Source organism: Sceloporus occidentalis, unplaced genomic scaffold, assembly GCF_023333645.1.
Source record: "Sceloporus occidentalis isolate IW3139 unplaced genomic scaffold, rSceOcc1.0.p SCAF_5, whole genome shotgun sequence".
Lineage (NCBI taxonomy): Eukaryota > Metazoa > Chordata > Lepidosauria > Squamata > Phrynosomatidae > Sceloporus > Sceloporus occidentalis.
Genome location: NW_028316985.1, coordinates 97,839,734 through 97,856,023, shown reverse-complemented (window position 1 = coordinate 97,856,023; position 16,290 = coordinate 97,839,734). Strand labels below are relative to the sequence as shown.

Below are 16,290 nucleotides of genomic sequence, written 5' to 3'. Positions count from 1 at the left end.
AGGAACAAATGTTTGGTGATATATGGAGGCTTTTCAGAACTGGAAGGCTATCTGGACAGCTCAGTTACATTGGAGACAAATGATAGGAAATCAGTAACTGGCTTGACCAGCAGATTTGTTGATCATCCGATTGTATGGAAGTCTAGAAAGCAAAATTGCATTGCACTGAGTACAACAGAAGCAGAGTTTGCTGTGTTGTCGGAAATAGCCAATGAGGTCCAGTGGGTTAGGCAGCTGTTGACAGATCTGAAAGAGGCATACAACACACCAATGGTGATATACGAGGATTCACAGGCATGCATTGCCATGGCTGAACAAAGTACATAGCTGTGAGATACCAAAACATTTGTGAGCTAGTTCAAAATGGTGTTTTGCAACTGCAGTATGTTGTTTCAGAGAACAACATAGCTGACATTCTCACAAAAGCATTACCTGTGGAGAGGCATGAAAGATTGGCTAACAACTTGGGTCTCAGCATCTAACTACACAACACATGTGGGAGTCACATGAAAACACATCTCATGACACTTTGGAGGGGATTGTCAGGGTAAGATGCACTCAGAGCAGAAAATGTCATAGATGTGGCTATGGCCTGCAACTGGAACCAAGGTGAACAAGTAACTTCAGCATTTGAAGAGTCCCAAGTCACAGGAAACTGATGACAGAGGGGCAGGAGGTGAAATCAGCAAACTTCAATTCTGCACAGTCACAGCTGTCAGGTGACAGGAAACTGGGTGACATACCAGTAGGGGGATGGACTCAAATCCCAGGAGGGGAAATTGTATATACGTGTGTGAGCTGAATGCTCAGTGTGGTTGTATTGTAAATAGGAGTTGGGTGAAGCACTTTAACAGTCTGATGTATATAACAAAACCAAGAATAAAGCCTCTGTGTGAGAACTCAGCAATCCAGCAGTTTCTTGTCTTGCCTACAGCTTTTGCATGGGTGGATTTTTTTTCTCTGCAGCCTTTACTGAATTTCACAGCAGAGACCTTTCTGTGGCATCCTGTTTCTGGAGTATGTTTTCTGCATGTTGATTCCTGATTACACATGCCCCAACAGTTCTCTTTTGTGAGACTCATGAGGTCTGCATGGTATCTTGACAGTGTTCCACAGTGGATCATGCTTCCTCAGAGTATGGTGGAGTATCCTCCTTTGGAAGTCTTTAAACAGAGGCTGGGTGGCCATCTGTTGGGAGTCCTTTGATTGTGTATTATTGTATGGCAGGAAGTTGGACTGGTGGCCCTTGAGGTCTCTTCCATTATTCTATGATTCTATGACCTCTCTTGCTAACCAACATATGCTAATGAATATGGGGGGGGGGGGGGGACACACCAGTGGCCAATAGTGGGAGACAGACTGCAGCAATTATAGGACCCATGAATTGTCTCTTTCCTCCATGCTAAGGAATCTGAGCAGTGGCTGGATGCCCTGCATGTTTAGAAGCAGAATTTACATGGGCCCCAGTAGCTCAGAGTCCCACAGCAGCTTTGAAGACACATTTGAGCTGGCAAGTGTGTGATTATGAGCTGGACACAGGCAGCAGGCCATCAGATTATTTCACTTAGATATAATTCCTTAATTTAGATAATGATTTCTGTTAAAGAATCTGGGTGAATTTCAAATATTTATCCATCCGTTAAAACAATTCTTAGATGGAGAAAAAGTCACTAGATGGCCCCATTACTCCACCCTCCTTTAGCCACATGTTATGCAGAATAAATCAAAGGGTCCATTCCCAACTTCTATTTTCTCTTGAGAAAAAGAAAGAAAGAAAAAACCTTTCCCCTTTTTAGAGGGTAGAGTTCAGCTGTTTGCCTTAGACATTGTAACAGCCAAGAATGTCCCTGCATTCATTTTACATAGACCTCCAGAGTGATATAGAATTACCATTACCTAAACATCAAAAAGTACTCTATTGTCCCTGGAATACTGGAGCTTTGCAAACAGGTTTGAGGTGAAACATGAAGCCATACAATTCTGTTTTGTTTCTTTGCTTAAATATATAAAAAGTTAATCCAACCATTTCCATTCAAAATGTTATTTTTAAGTTGTTAAAAATGCATTCTTTTTTAGTTTTGAATTGTACATACTGGTTTTTAAAGACTCAAATCACTGTACATTCAACAAGTGAAATAATGTTAAAAATCAGATATAAATCCACAAATATTAGGACCTATTTTGAGTTTGCTGACCCAGACCCCCCCCCCCCCCCTTTCACTTTCTTCCTCTGAGTATACATTAATCTTAAAGTTGGCTCTTGGAATTTGTGTTGGGGTGTATGTGAGTTATCCGAATTGAATTATCTCAGACTTTTGGTGGTCTTTCCAGAAACTGATGGTATGAGCTGTCTGACCTGTTCTTCTGTCCTCTGTCCTCTTCTTTTGTATTAAACAAAAAAAAATATCAACAGACACCTGAAGCAGGAAATTCTGCATTGAAAACAGGCGACATGGTAGAGATTTATTATAAATCTTTGGATGTTTTCTTTTGTCAAAATCAAGGTTACTGTGAAGGTGACTGGCAATAGGTTAAGGGAGAGCTGAGCCAAAGCTAATAAAATGAATTTCAACTGTGAGAAATGTAAGGAACTAACTTTGGCAGAAAAAATGAAATGCACAGCTCTAGGAGTTCCAGTAGACCACATGTTGAACATCAGTAAACAGTGTGATGCTGCAGCTTAAAAAAGGTAATGTGAAACATAGGTCCAGAACGTACTACAGAAATAATCCAGTTTGAGACTGCTTTAGCTGCCCTGGCTCAATGCTAGGGAATTCTGGTAACTGTAGTTATTTGAAACATTTAGCCTTTTCTGTCAGAGAGCTCTGGTTCAACAATGAACTACAATTCCCAGGATCCTCTAGCACTTAGCTAGAGCAGTTAAAGTGGTCTCAAACTGGATTATTTCTGCTGTGTGTTTTGGACCATAGCCTCTAGATGAATGGAAGTAGTTGTATCATTTTATTCTGCTTTGATCAAGCCTCACTTGGAATACTCTTCTGGGCACCAAAATTCAAAAACAATGTTTACAGTCTGGAGTGTGTCCAGAAGAGAGTGACCAAAATAGTAAAAGGTCTGGAAACCATGTTCTTTTTTTAACAGCTTTATTCTTAAAACAAGAGCAGTACATGGCACATAATATAATAACAATGTCTATTGATACTACATTCCAGTTTTCGCAATTTATATTATTTAATATAAATATGTGTATATATTTATCATTGCTCATACCTTCATTTAGCTTATAAAAACCATGTTCTGTGAGGAGTGATTTAGGGAGCTGGGTATGTTTAGCCTGAAGAAAAGAATAATAATAGCTGGTATAATGGCCCTGTTTAAATATTTGCAAGTATATCTTAATCAAGATGGGGCAAGTTTGTTTTTTGCAGCTCCAGAGAATAGGACATGGAGCAATGGATTCAGACTACAGGAAAACAGATTCCACCTAAACATTAGGAGGGACATCCTGATAGTAAGAACTATTTGACAGTGAAACACACTCCCTTAGAGTTTGGTGGAGTCTCCTTCTTTGGAGGTCTTTAAGCAGGGGCTGGATGACCAGATGTCTGGGATGCTTTGATTGTGATTTCCTACATGGCAGGTGGTTAGACAAGATGTCCCTTGTGGTCTCTTCCAACTCTATGATTCTATGATTTCCAAATATTATTTTTATCCCTTGTTTTGACACATCTAGAGTCCACTGTCTGAACTAATGAATTCTTTTGTCTGAAAGAACATTTCATCTGACAGCTTTATACCTAACCCTAACCCTAACTCCATATCTGAGTTAAAATTCCATCATTAGTCTCCACACATTTCAATCTGGCTTTTTTAAAAAATAAAATAAAATAAAACAACAACATAGGCATGTAAAATTACTTCCATCCTTAATAATATAACAACTAACAAGTTACTTTCTGTTATTAGTGTTTTACATTGATAAATATGTGCATTGTCCATAATGCAAACAGTTCTGAGATTACAACTTGATTCTTTCTTTCAAAAATGTAATACTAAACCTTTCTCTCTTGCTTGCTTTCAGCATTCCTGGGATTACCCCAAGTGAAATCTAAAACCATTACATTCCTTTCCTCAAGCCTCATTTTTATGTCTAATGACCCCTCCTTCATTTCACTTAATGACATCATGGAGACTCTTCAACCACAACTCTGATTCATTTTCCAGTCCCATGCCTGTATTATTATTATTATTATTATTATTATTATTATTATTATTAACACATTATGTAGAGATCAGAAATCATGAAAGCTTGCACACATTTTTTTCTTTTCATGAGATTTTTGGTTGGCTTAATAAAGGTATTTAGATGTTTTCTTATATCTGACATGAAAACCATTGTTTTTGAATGAGTGAGCCAAAAGTCCTGTACTTTTCCCCCTGAGAGTTGGGTCCCACTGACACATTATAAAATTGTTCTTACATAGTTTGGCATAAGATAGTAAGCAACAGGAGCCAGTCTGTTGGCCTTTGCTGGATGGTAACTGCTGTCTTCTGGAAATTGTTCCACATTCCACATTCATAATGCAATAGTTTTACAGTTTGATTGGAATGGCACTAGAAGAGAGGGAAATTATATTGGAAATCTTGAGCTTGCTGAAAAGATCTGCTAAAATGTTCCTGGTTGGCAGAGACAGTGTGTTAAGTGTACTGCAGTGTTGAATTAATGATGAATTCACAATAGTACTTTATATATACTTGTTCCTATCTGTTTAACATATGGGAAGCTGGAAAGCATAAAACAAGCAGGGATGTAAAACTTTTTATTTTATTATCTCATCCCTCAAAGTGGGCAGGAAGTTTATTTCCCTTCTTGCTGCTATGCAGAAAACTGAGTGATTAAAATGACTCCTCTCTTACAGTATAGGAAATGACATTTTTTGAAATTCCAGCGGGCAAGAACATTTACACAAAGGATGGACATTTATGCAAAATATGTTTTTGTTTTCTTTTTTACAATTTTTTAAAAATAAAAATAAAAATAAAAATATATTATAAAAATTAATCTTACATGCATTCCTAAGTTGTTGTTATCATATTTCAGGATATTTGACTTCCCCCAAATATGTTTTGCTTACAGCTTTCCTTTTTTTAGACAAGTGTATCCCTATTTCTACCATTCGTCACACTCTTCTTCATCTAATTAAACAACTAAACAAAGCAAAACAATAAACAATGTCTAAATTAAGCATATTATTATATACATTCTTAAATAAATTCCTGTTCAATATATTCATTTTAACCTTTTTTGGTTTTGTGGCCAGATTTTATGTTCCTTCTCTGTTTCTGTATAGCTGTTAATCTCTCTTAACCATTAATTCATCTCCTGTTTGATGAATTCTCATTGATTCTTATTGTATTTCTTGATTTTCTTGAGATCTTATTACATTTTACTGCTCTAAGTTGACTATTGCTCTTTTATTCTTTCCATATTCATTCTTAAATATCTTTCTATCTATATTCCAATAATTCTTTTCTTATTCCCCTTGATTTTTCCTAGTACAGTAAAACTGGGGACCACTCCTTGTCCAATTTTGCCACTGATTTATTTTCCATCATGCATGTTAATCTGTCCATTTCTCTTAATTCATTTATTTTTAATATCTAAAAGATGGTATCCGTTTTTAAAAGTCCTTTTATCCTAGGGAATCTTGAATTGATTTCTCAGAACATTTTTTTAAAAATATATTTTTATTAAATATTTCTAGATAATGTAATATGCCGATACAACAAAACACATTCCATACAAACAAAAATGAAGTTATAAACATATATTCAAACATATGGATATTCTTCGCTTATACATATATGGAAATACATCAACAGTATTGAACAATAAAATAAACCCTCCTGACTGCCAAAATAATAGCTATACAGAGAAATTATATTTTTCTTGTAAACATTTCTTAAGGAAACATAAAAAGAGAAATTATAATTCATTTCCACCACTTTTCAATATTCCTATGAATTCTTTTGGTATATATATTCTTCCCTCCCATGAATAATATAAATAAACTCTTTATTCAATAAATCCAGATATCATGAAGTCATCAAATCTTTGTTTTAAGTAGTCCTGAAATTTATCCCAATCTATAACAAATTTACTGTTGGCTGTTTGATCATATATGTAAAGTTTGAATATGCAGTCTCACAGACTAATATAGATTCATGCTACTAGAGTCTTTGTATTTTTTTTCTTAATGAGGTTAACATCTTGAGGTCTCCAAGAGAAGAAATCAACTTCGAAGTTCTGAAGTCTGGGCGCTACTACATTTTGTTACTGGGTAGAGGGATATCACTAGTTTGGGATCAAGATATGGGAATTACTGTTATCTTGAAAGAGAATTACAAAGTAAGTACAATCTGGTTTATTACTTAATATATTTTTATTTGATTGTTTAAGAGAGAGACAAAGAGAGAAGGAGAGAGTGAGAGTAAATGAGTCACAGTCATTCTCTCCTTCTTCGAGTTCAACAGGGGTAGTATACACAGAGACACAGACATAGACACACACAAATGAAACAGGTTATATCAATGGAAGCAAAAGATGGAGAAATCCAATTCTGGTCACTAAAACTAGACCAGGTGCTGACTGTTGTACAGATCACAAACTGCTTATATCAAAAATTAGAAGAAAACAGAGAAGAAAACAAAACCAGTCTTTATACCAAAATATGACCTGAGCAATATCTCAACAGACTCTATTGACAATTTAAGAAATAGATTCATGCTATTAAGCATAATCAACCAAGAACCAGAAGAACTATGGTCAGAAGTCATGACATAATTAAGGAAGAAAGCATAAAGATACTACCAGCAGTCAAAAAGAAAAAGAAGAAACAATGGATAACAGACAAAATGTTTCAAGCAGTAAAGGAAAGAGTAGCAAAACAACAGAGTGATATGGACAAAATCAGCACAATGACTAGTAGGAAAAGAAATGAGGAATACAGAGAAAGAGAAGACAACAACAAAAAAAGGAAGAATGAGAGACCTCTTCCACAAAGTCTGGGAACTCAAAGGGAAGTTGGACTATCGCTATCTGAGCCAAGCCTACTTCTTAAACTTATGATTCACACCTATGTATGCAGACCAACTCCTTTTGATTATTTTTGTTCTTTTGTTTCTCTAAAATATGTGGTGGTTATTTTCAGCTTGTATTTTTCCTGCTTCTCAGATGGTGACAACAAAAATAAGTGTGCATAGGTAGCATGAGATACAGTAGCCCACAATTTTTTTCTCAAGCACTTGAGAATTGTGATTTACATTTACAAAACCAAAGCATTTGTGCTGCAGTCCTCTACACACAGTCTCTGCACACAGCCAGTAGCAAATTCAACCAGAAAAAAGAGCCATATGTCTGAATAAGCATGCATAGTATTGTTTTATATTTAATGTCTTAGAACAGGTTTTGCCTAAAATGGAGCCTAGAAAAATACTGGGGAGGGAGAGGGTATAGAGAAAAAAAGGTAGAATTGTTCTGTAAATTTCATAAATATGTCAGATAGTCGAATCTTATATAGTGAGTTATAATTGATTGATTTTATTCTGTTAAAGTAGAAAAACAGGTTTAAGTTTAATAAGAAAAAAAATCAAACCTATCAGAGTTACGTTTTATAAGAAAATATTGCATGCATTTCCATTCAATTTATTCTTCTTTTTTTCCATGAGAAGAATGGAGTGAAAAGATTATTTTCCATAGCTTTGACATTTCCAGAAATATTTAGATCTCTAGTATGGGTTTGAGTTCTGTGGTAAGCCATGAAGTGCATTCAGTGACCTTGTGCTGATCACTCAACTAAGAATGTTGTGAGAGCAAAAGAAAGCAACCCTTCCTTGCACCCCTAGCCCATGCATCTGTCCTGAGCTTCTCTGACAAACTAAAACATTGAATTCTCAAAGTACTCTGACTGTAACACACAATACCAAATTTAATTTTGATTGTGCGGTAGATAGCATAAGTCGAAGAAATTTTTATTCTTGTGGTTTATTTCTTTGCAAGGATCAAGTATGTGGCCTGTGTGGGAATTTTGATGGCATCCAAAACAATGACATGACAAGCAGCAGAAAAGAGGTTGAGGTGGATCCAATTTACTTTGGGAATTCCTGGAAAGTTAATTCACAATGTGCTGATGTCAGAAAGGTATTTTTAAGTATAAATAATGAGAAGGGAGCATCTTTCTGTTGTAAGCATAGCTTGACTTATGAGCGTGTGTCACCGATATATAACTGGATGAGAATGTCTTGGAAAAACATCTAAGTTGCTGTATATTTTCACAAAAAGAACACATTCTAAGGGTTAAACTAAATAACAAGTTTAGCACAAATTTAGAAGCAGCGCTACTTAAAATCTGAAATAGTTGCAAACCTACTTATTAGCAAATTATGATTGGCACATTCCACATATTCAGCAAATCCATTGACCAGTCTACAAATTATGCTGATCAAAGCTTGTAGCCTTCATAATAATTATTCCTACTTCTATCTTTAATGCCTAATCCAGTGATGGTGAACCTCTTAGAGGCCGAGTGCCCAAACCGCAACCCAAAACCCACTTGTTTATGGCAAAGTGCCATGTCCCTCTGGCTTTCCAGTGGCAAACACTGGCAAACTCTGTGCTGGGGCGATGGCACATGTGCCCAAAGAGAGGGCTCTGAGTGCCACCTCTGGCACGCGTGCCATAGGTTCGCCATCACTGGCCTAATCCATCCCAAGCAAAGTATTTTTTAAGTGCCATCTATTTCCATATTAGAATTAGGCATATGCTTTAAATATCTCCCACTGAAATCAATTATGCTTTTATTTACACTTACTGCTTTACATAGAAAGACAGAGTTGGAAGAGATGACAAGATCCATTCAGTCCAACTGCCTGCCATACACTAACTGGAAGTAAATTTTGGACTACATTTAACTGGTTGTATCACCCATCTAGTGTTGGAAACTTTGGGTTGCTTTTATACCTGAGAGAAGTTCCAACCACAACCAGCTCAGCTTGCATTTTCTTCATAAAATAAAATGCCACCTCTGTTTCCTCCTTATCAAGATATACCCAGAATTTCCTTGAATTGATCATTAACAACATTGCCATTGTGTCAGATAAATATTAAATACATACATAAATAACAATAGTATTTCTTTTCGTTGAGCTTTTTCAGGAGCAAACCTTTGTTTCTTCTCTGTGCAATGGTAATATTGTGAAACAAATGATGGTAGAGACTTCATGTAGCATCTTGAACAGTGAACTCTTCAAAGACTGCAGAAAAATGGTAAGCAATTTCATATATACTTAATACATTATCTTTCCAGCTTCAGTGCCTGGGAACCATCTATTATTGATCCTAGTAATCATTTACTACACCAACAACTACTTTATGCTGGCTGCATGCCGTAATAATAATAAATTCAAATTCAAATACCCCAACAACAGATTAAGTAACCCTTCAATGGAGCTGATACAGATCTTTACTCCTGCTGAATTTCTTGATCTTACTAGCAGGTGATAGAGTGAAAACCTACCTGAAGAATAAGAGATGGGAACAGTCAAGGATATGAGGGAAAGTTCTGGAAACTTTCACAAAGTGGCCAGTAGTCTTCATCTGTTGTTGTTGTTATTATTATTATTATTAAGTTTTTACACAGCAGGCTGTCCAAAGTGTGAGTACTGTTAAGTGACAGATGGAGCTTTTGGGCATCATAGATAAAGCAAAAGGTTCAGTAGAGCTGGCACCAACTACATTAGTTTCTTACTTCCCCCACCTTGCAAGCTTCCATTACACTTAGGAAGAAAGTAAATCAGATCTAGAAAAACCTTTGTGTGAAGAGAATGGAAAATTGATAGGAAAACTGTATAGAAAACTATTGGAATTGGAAACGGAGAATGAAATTGTAAAGGATACCATGGTTAAATGGGAAAAATATTTAGGATATAATTTTCAATTGGACCAATGGGAATTTATGTGGACTAAAGGGTTAAAATAAACAGCCTCTCAAACAATAAAGGAAAAGTGGTACAAAATGTTTTACCGGTGGTACTTAACCCCAGAAAAATTAGCCTTAATATATAAGAATAAGAGCAACAAATGCTGGAAATGTGGTAAAGCAGTAGGGATATTCATACACATCTGGTGGAATGGTAAACAAGTTAAAAAATATTGGAAGGAAATAAAAACAACAATTTGTAAAATGTTTAAAATTATTTTAGAAATGAGACCAGATATTTTTTATTGGGAATTTTCAAAAATGAAATTGGAAAAAAGTATGAAAGGATGCTTTTTTATAAGATAGCAATAGCGAGAATATTATTGGGACAAAAATGGAAAATGAAGGATATCCCGAGTAAAGAAGATTGGACAATGAAATTATTAGAAATAATAGAAATGGATACATTGACGCAACTTTTAAAAAACAAAACATTGGAAAAAATTAAGGAAGATTGGCGTCGTATATATGAATATATGAAGGAGCAATGGGGTAGTACATTTATAGTAGAGTAGGGATGAGCCAATGATCTGTGTGAGAATATGCAGAATAATGTGAATAACGTGAATTTATTAAGATTAATGTAAGGTATATACTGTGTAAAAATGGTGTATTCGAACTGAGGACAAAGATCATGATAAGACAGTATTGTGATATACTTTAAGGATAAGCTGGGTGCACAAAATATATTAGGATAGTAAGGTATGTTGTTTGGAAATATAAAGCATAAGAACATAAAAATATTAAAAAAACATTTAAGGATTATAATAAAAGAGATACAAAACAAAAACTATAGACAAACAAGGGAGGAAGGAAGTCAGATGTATGTAAGATAAAGAAGAATGAATGAAGAAAGGTGAAGAAGGGTGAGATAGTGATGAATTAACAGTATATAAACTATAAGATGATATAGCAAGTAGGGATAGGTCTTGAAGGTGTAGGTAGAACAATTATAAGGAGATAATATGTGTAGGTTGATATTTTGAAAGATTGATTTATGTTATATGTGCTAGTTTGTTTTGTTTGTGTTTATTTTTGACACTAAAATCAATTAAAACATTAAAAAAAAAAGAAAGAAATGGCAAAATATGGATCAATGGTCTGGCTCAGTATAAAGTATTTTCCTATGTTCCTGTCATGACAATGAAACCCCTGTATCCAGACAGCAGATGCTCCCAGACTTTAACCAAAATGGCAACCAAGTGTATTCAATTATGTGTCTGTTAAATTCACAATCAGATGCTGAAAGAGTGGGGGAGTCTAGAGACCCCACTGGGGAAGGTTAGATGGTCAAAGATTTGCCTACAGTACAGTTGGCCCTTAGTATCTATAGATTCTGTACACACAGATTCAACCATCCTCAGCTTGCATTTTAAAAAAAGTTCCAAAAAGCAAACCTAGATTTTGCCATTTTATATTGACACCATTTTACTATTCCATTATATATTATGGGACTTCTGCAGCCACAGATTTTGGTACTCATGGTGGGTCCTGGAACCAAGCCTGAGTAGATACCAAGGGCTCATGGTACAGTTTTAGAAGGAATGAGAGTAAGAAAGATAAGGCTTTCCAAGAAAAGGTCTTTTGTGTGTATGTGAGAAAGTGAATTTCTTCCTGAATGTAATGGAAAACTATTAATGAAGGAGAAAATTTGGCAAATGTAACTTCTTTTGCAGATAGATCCTGAACCATATATAGATATCTGCATGTATGACACTTGTACTTGTGAATCCATTGGAGATTGTGCCTGCTTCTGTGATGCCATAGCTGCTTATGCTCATGCCTGTGCTCAGAAAGGAGCAATGGTTCATTGGAGGTCACCAGCTCTGTGCTGTAAGTTTTATATAATTGAGATGCAATCTATTTTTCAGAACTGAATGTATATCACCTTCATTGCCATAGAATTCAAATAATCATAGAACCGCCTAGGATTAGTAGAGACCTCAAGGGCCATTAAGTTCAACCCCTGCCTTGGGCTTACTCAGAGTAAGACAATCGACTGACCACCCATACTGGAAAAAACACATAGGCTGCCTGTTTATTACTGGACCAGGTTTAAGGATTACTCTCCCTTTACAATGCCCAAAGCAACTTGGGATCTTCTCCCTTAAATGCATCTGAGGAATTTGATTTTAGTGTATGAAAGCTCATTCTGCCGAATTGTTTCCTTCTTTTTTCTTTCTTTTCTTTTCCCCCCTATTTTATTTTTATTCCAATCATAATAATATACATTATCATAATAATTTAATTTTGGTAATATTTTCATCTTAATTAATGCTATTCTTCCAAATCATGATAGTTGAATTTTCTGTTAATTTTTTCTCACTTCTTTCCTTAAAATCTTTGCATATTGATTTATTAATGATATAGGTCTATATGATCCTGAGTCAGTTAAATCTTTATCTACCTTTGTTATTAAAATTACTGATGATTGATATCTTATCCCCATTTATTATTTCATTATATAACTCTAACAATTTGGGGATTAATATATTTTCAAACACTTTGTAATGTTCTGGTCTCAATCCATCCATTCCTGGAACGTTCCCATTTTTCAATTTTTTAATTACTTCCGCTATTTCTGCCTTCTCAATATGTTGTTCCAGTAATTCTTTATTTTCTTCCTTTATTTTTTTTCCTTCCAATTTTCTTCCACATACTTCTCTATTTTATCCACAGGATTCTCCCTTGGTTGATATAATTCCTTATAAAATTCTTCATTTTTAAAAAAAAAAAAAATCTTTCATCATTCTGCATATTTTACCAGGTTTATCCTTAACCATTTTTATCATATTTTCCGTTTTCTTCTTTTGTGTGAATTTTGCCAACATTTTTGAGGTTTTATTACTACATTCGAAAAGTCCTCTTTTTAAGTCAATCAAATTTTCTTGTACTTCATCTATTTCATTTTATCCTCCCTTTTTGCCCTTAATTCTACTTATGTCTGTTTAGCTCTATTCACTATATATATTTTTTCCAATACCTCTATATCAACTTTCAATTTCTTCTTTCTTTTTTCTTGTCTTTTCTTAAGATTATATATTTCCTTTATACATATTCCTCTTCTAACTGCCTTCATAGTATCCCATAACAACCCTTTTTGTCACATCTTTATCATTTATATCCCATGTTTCTTGCCATTCCTTTCCCGTTTTTTTCTACAATTTTCTTAATATTTAACCTTCACTTTTTTACTTGTTTCTAATCCGTCTTTACAACAATTTCTACATACATGCCTTGGTGTATGTAGAAATTGTTGTAAAGAAGGATTACAAACAAGTAAAAAAGTGAAGGTTAAATATACTTATTATACTTATAATATACTTATTATACTTATTATATAATATAATAATATACTTATTATATAATATACTTATTATACTTATTATTACTACTATTATTAAATATAACAAGTGTTCATTTGTTTCTTTCTGTACATTTCTTTTAAAATATATTTTATTAACTTTAAAAATAATTTGACATACATTTTACATCCATACTTTCAACATATTTGTACCAAACACGAAAACATAAATTACTAAGAATGAGTAGCAGCACAAAACAACCCATTCACTACTTCCTAAATACTCCTTTACATCAATTCATTTATCCTTTCCCTCCTGTGTATCTTATTTCTTTATTCATTTTAATAATAATAATAATAATAATAATAATAATATAGTTTATTTATACCTCCTGCCTCTCCCACAGATCGAGGCGGGATTACAACCTTAAAAGAAACTTTTACAATTTACAATCAATACGACAATAAAATACTAACACTGAATTTACCAAGAATTCCTATTAGGTCTCTAAAATTACAATTTGTTCATTATAATTTTTAGAGAACTAATGGGAATTCTTGGTAAATTCAGTTTTTACCATTCCCAATTTTGTTAAGCATTCTGCTCTATTTTTCTTTATGTCCTTTATAATTACTCTCACATTCTTTTAATTTATTTTTAACATCTCAAGGGAAGAATATTTTCAGTTGATATCCTCTTTTTTTTTTAATGAATTTAACTCTAAACTAATAATTCATTCCACATTTTTCTTTTCTGATTAAAATTTGTTAAATGAATTTGGAAGAAGAAACAAAAATATTCAAACGCATATATAATTTTTATTTATCCAAGATTCCAGTGGTTGCTGTATTTCTGCATTTTTCCCTAATATAAACATAAACCTTTTCCCAGTCTTTGAGTCCTCCTTAAATATTTTAGAAAGTAAATCTAACTCCATCATCTCATATAATTTTATTAACCATTCATTAATTTTTACTTCCTTATTTGATTTTCAATATCAGGCATATATTAATCTTGCTGCTATCAACATATAAAATGTAAAATATGATTTTACCATTTTTTCCAGTAATATTATTATTGCTTCTTGGCCTTTTGGCTAAGATCAAGTGTAGACATTTGCTAGAAAGTTCACTGAAAGAACTTCTAAGGGCGAAATATACCATCACACTTTTGAGCAAGCCTGACTAGGGCAAGGTTTTTGAGGTGACATCACAATGGGATGCAAGCAATCACTTTCTACCATTAGAGATTTCACTCATTTTACTGACTGGCAATTTGTTCACTGGGCTCACTTGAATGTTGTGCTTTTCAATGGTGCCATTAAATCTGGTAACCATGATAAACCTTGCTGCCATTGTGGCCACTCAAATGACACATTGCCACATGTGCTCTGCAACTGTCCCCTTCGCTTGACAGCCTGAAACATCTGCATGATGCTGTGATGAATCAACTAGCTAAAGCTGTCCCAGCTTCAATGGGCACCATATCTTTAAATCAAACTGTGCCTTGGACAGATAGTCAGCTGAGACCAGACATAGTAATCACAGATTAAGACCATAAGAATATTACTATTGTGGATGTCACCATACCCTTTGAAAATAGGAAGCAGCCATAAAGGTCAGAGAATGTAAACATCAGAAGTACACCCCTTTGGCTGATGTACTGAGACAAAAGGGGGTATGACGTCTATGTTCAGGCATTGCTTGTTGGAGCCCTGGGTTCCTGGGATCCAACTAATGAACATGTTCTGAGGGTTCGTGGGGGTGGGAAATCACTATAAAAAATTCATGTGCAAGCTAATGGTGTCAGATACCATTAGATGGTCCTGAGACATTTACATTGAGCATATCTCAGGCCACCATCAATATGAGAAATCAGCTACAGGTGCGGTATAGAGGGATCCATTATAAGTTGTAACTGTTTGGATATGTTAGTGATCACTATTTTTGATCTAAAAGTAAATGATATATATATATTTGGTCTCCCTAGTAGGGTCTATTTTTATTTAAAATATGTTTTAATAATTTAACTTATCCTAGGAATGAAATTTGCTTTATTTTTTTGTATATCATTATATTACTACATATATTTTATTTGCAATTGCATTCTTCGGACTTGATATATACTATCTATTGTTTCTGTGTTAAACTGTACTTCTAAATATTCTCTAATAAAAGGTTTTATCTGTTCTTTATGTACATTTGTGTACATTTTATAGCACAAAGTTGTGAAGACATGAATAGAGAAGTGGAAGGATACCAGTGTGAATGGAGATACAACAACTGTGGTCCTGCCTGTCCAAAAACATGCCAACATTTTGATTCAGTGATGTGCCCTGTGAAATGTGTTGAAGGATGCCATGCACACTGTCCTCCAGGTAAGTATATTTACTTTAGTGGAGTCTTATTATGAATTCCTAGCTTCCACCCTCAAACAGATAATTGTTATAATTTTTTTAGCACAAAGGGACAACATTGTCTTTTAGGTTTTAGGTTCCTGATCATTAATTAGATTTGTTTATTCCACTGCTGAAGGGGAGCAACATAGTGTGTAGTAGTAGCAATAGTGGTAGTTGTCACTGGTCACAGTGAGGTTACTGGCCCAAATCCGAACTGACATAGGTGGTATTGTGAAGATACCAGCAGGGCAGAAGAACCTAGGAATTATTTTTTTCTGTTTCACTGGCACAGCCTTCTTCAGGTAAACTATATCTTACATAGCATAAAAACACTCAGTCTGCTAGAATCCATAATGATGAAACCTTATAACAAAAGTACATTATTCTTACATACTGTAAAGCTAAAATCACATATCCACATTCAAGCCGATTGCTAACAACTCTTTTTTCTCTAACACAGGAGTGAAGTAGGGCTGGAGGAGAACCAAGAGCAGAAACAGCTCTTTCTTTGTGGCTCAGAAAGTTGTTCATGATAAATGTGGCAGTACAAGTAGGGGTTGGTGAATAGGGATATATTCTGCTGAGAGAT

At 34.5% G+C, this 16,290-nt stretch overlaps 1 protein-coding gene across 1 annotated transcript in view; it reads left to right on the top strand.

Annotated features, from left to right (window-relative positions):
* Positions 1 to 16,290, top strand: part of VWF (von Willebrand factor) — a 248,454-nt gene that overhangs the window by 79,924 nt on the left and 152,240 nt on the right. Inside the window, exons 21-25 of the mRNA XM_089527208.1 lie at positions 6,224 to 6,370; positions 8,021 to 8,161; positions 9,176 to 9,286; positions 11,675 to 11,831; positions 15,522 to 15,680. Of these exons, the coding sequence (XP_089383334.1) occupies positions 6,224 to 6,370; positions 8,021 to 8,161; positions 9,176 to 9,286; positions 11,675 to 11,831; positions 15,522 to 15,680 (715 nt within the window). The remainder of the gene's footprint in view (positions 1 to 6,223; positions 6,371 to 8,020; positions 8,162 to 9,175; positions 9,287 to 11,674; positions 11,832 to 15,521; positions 15,681 to 16,290) is intronic.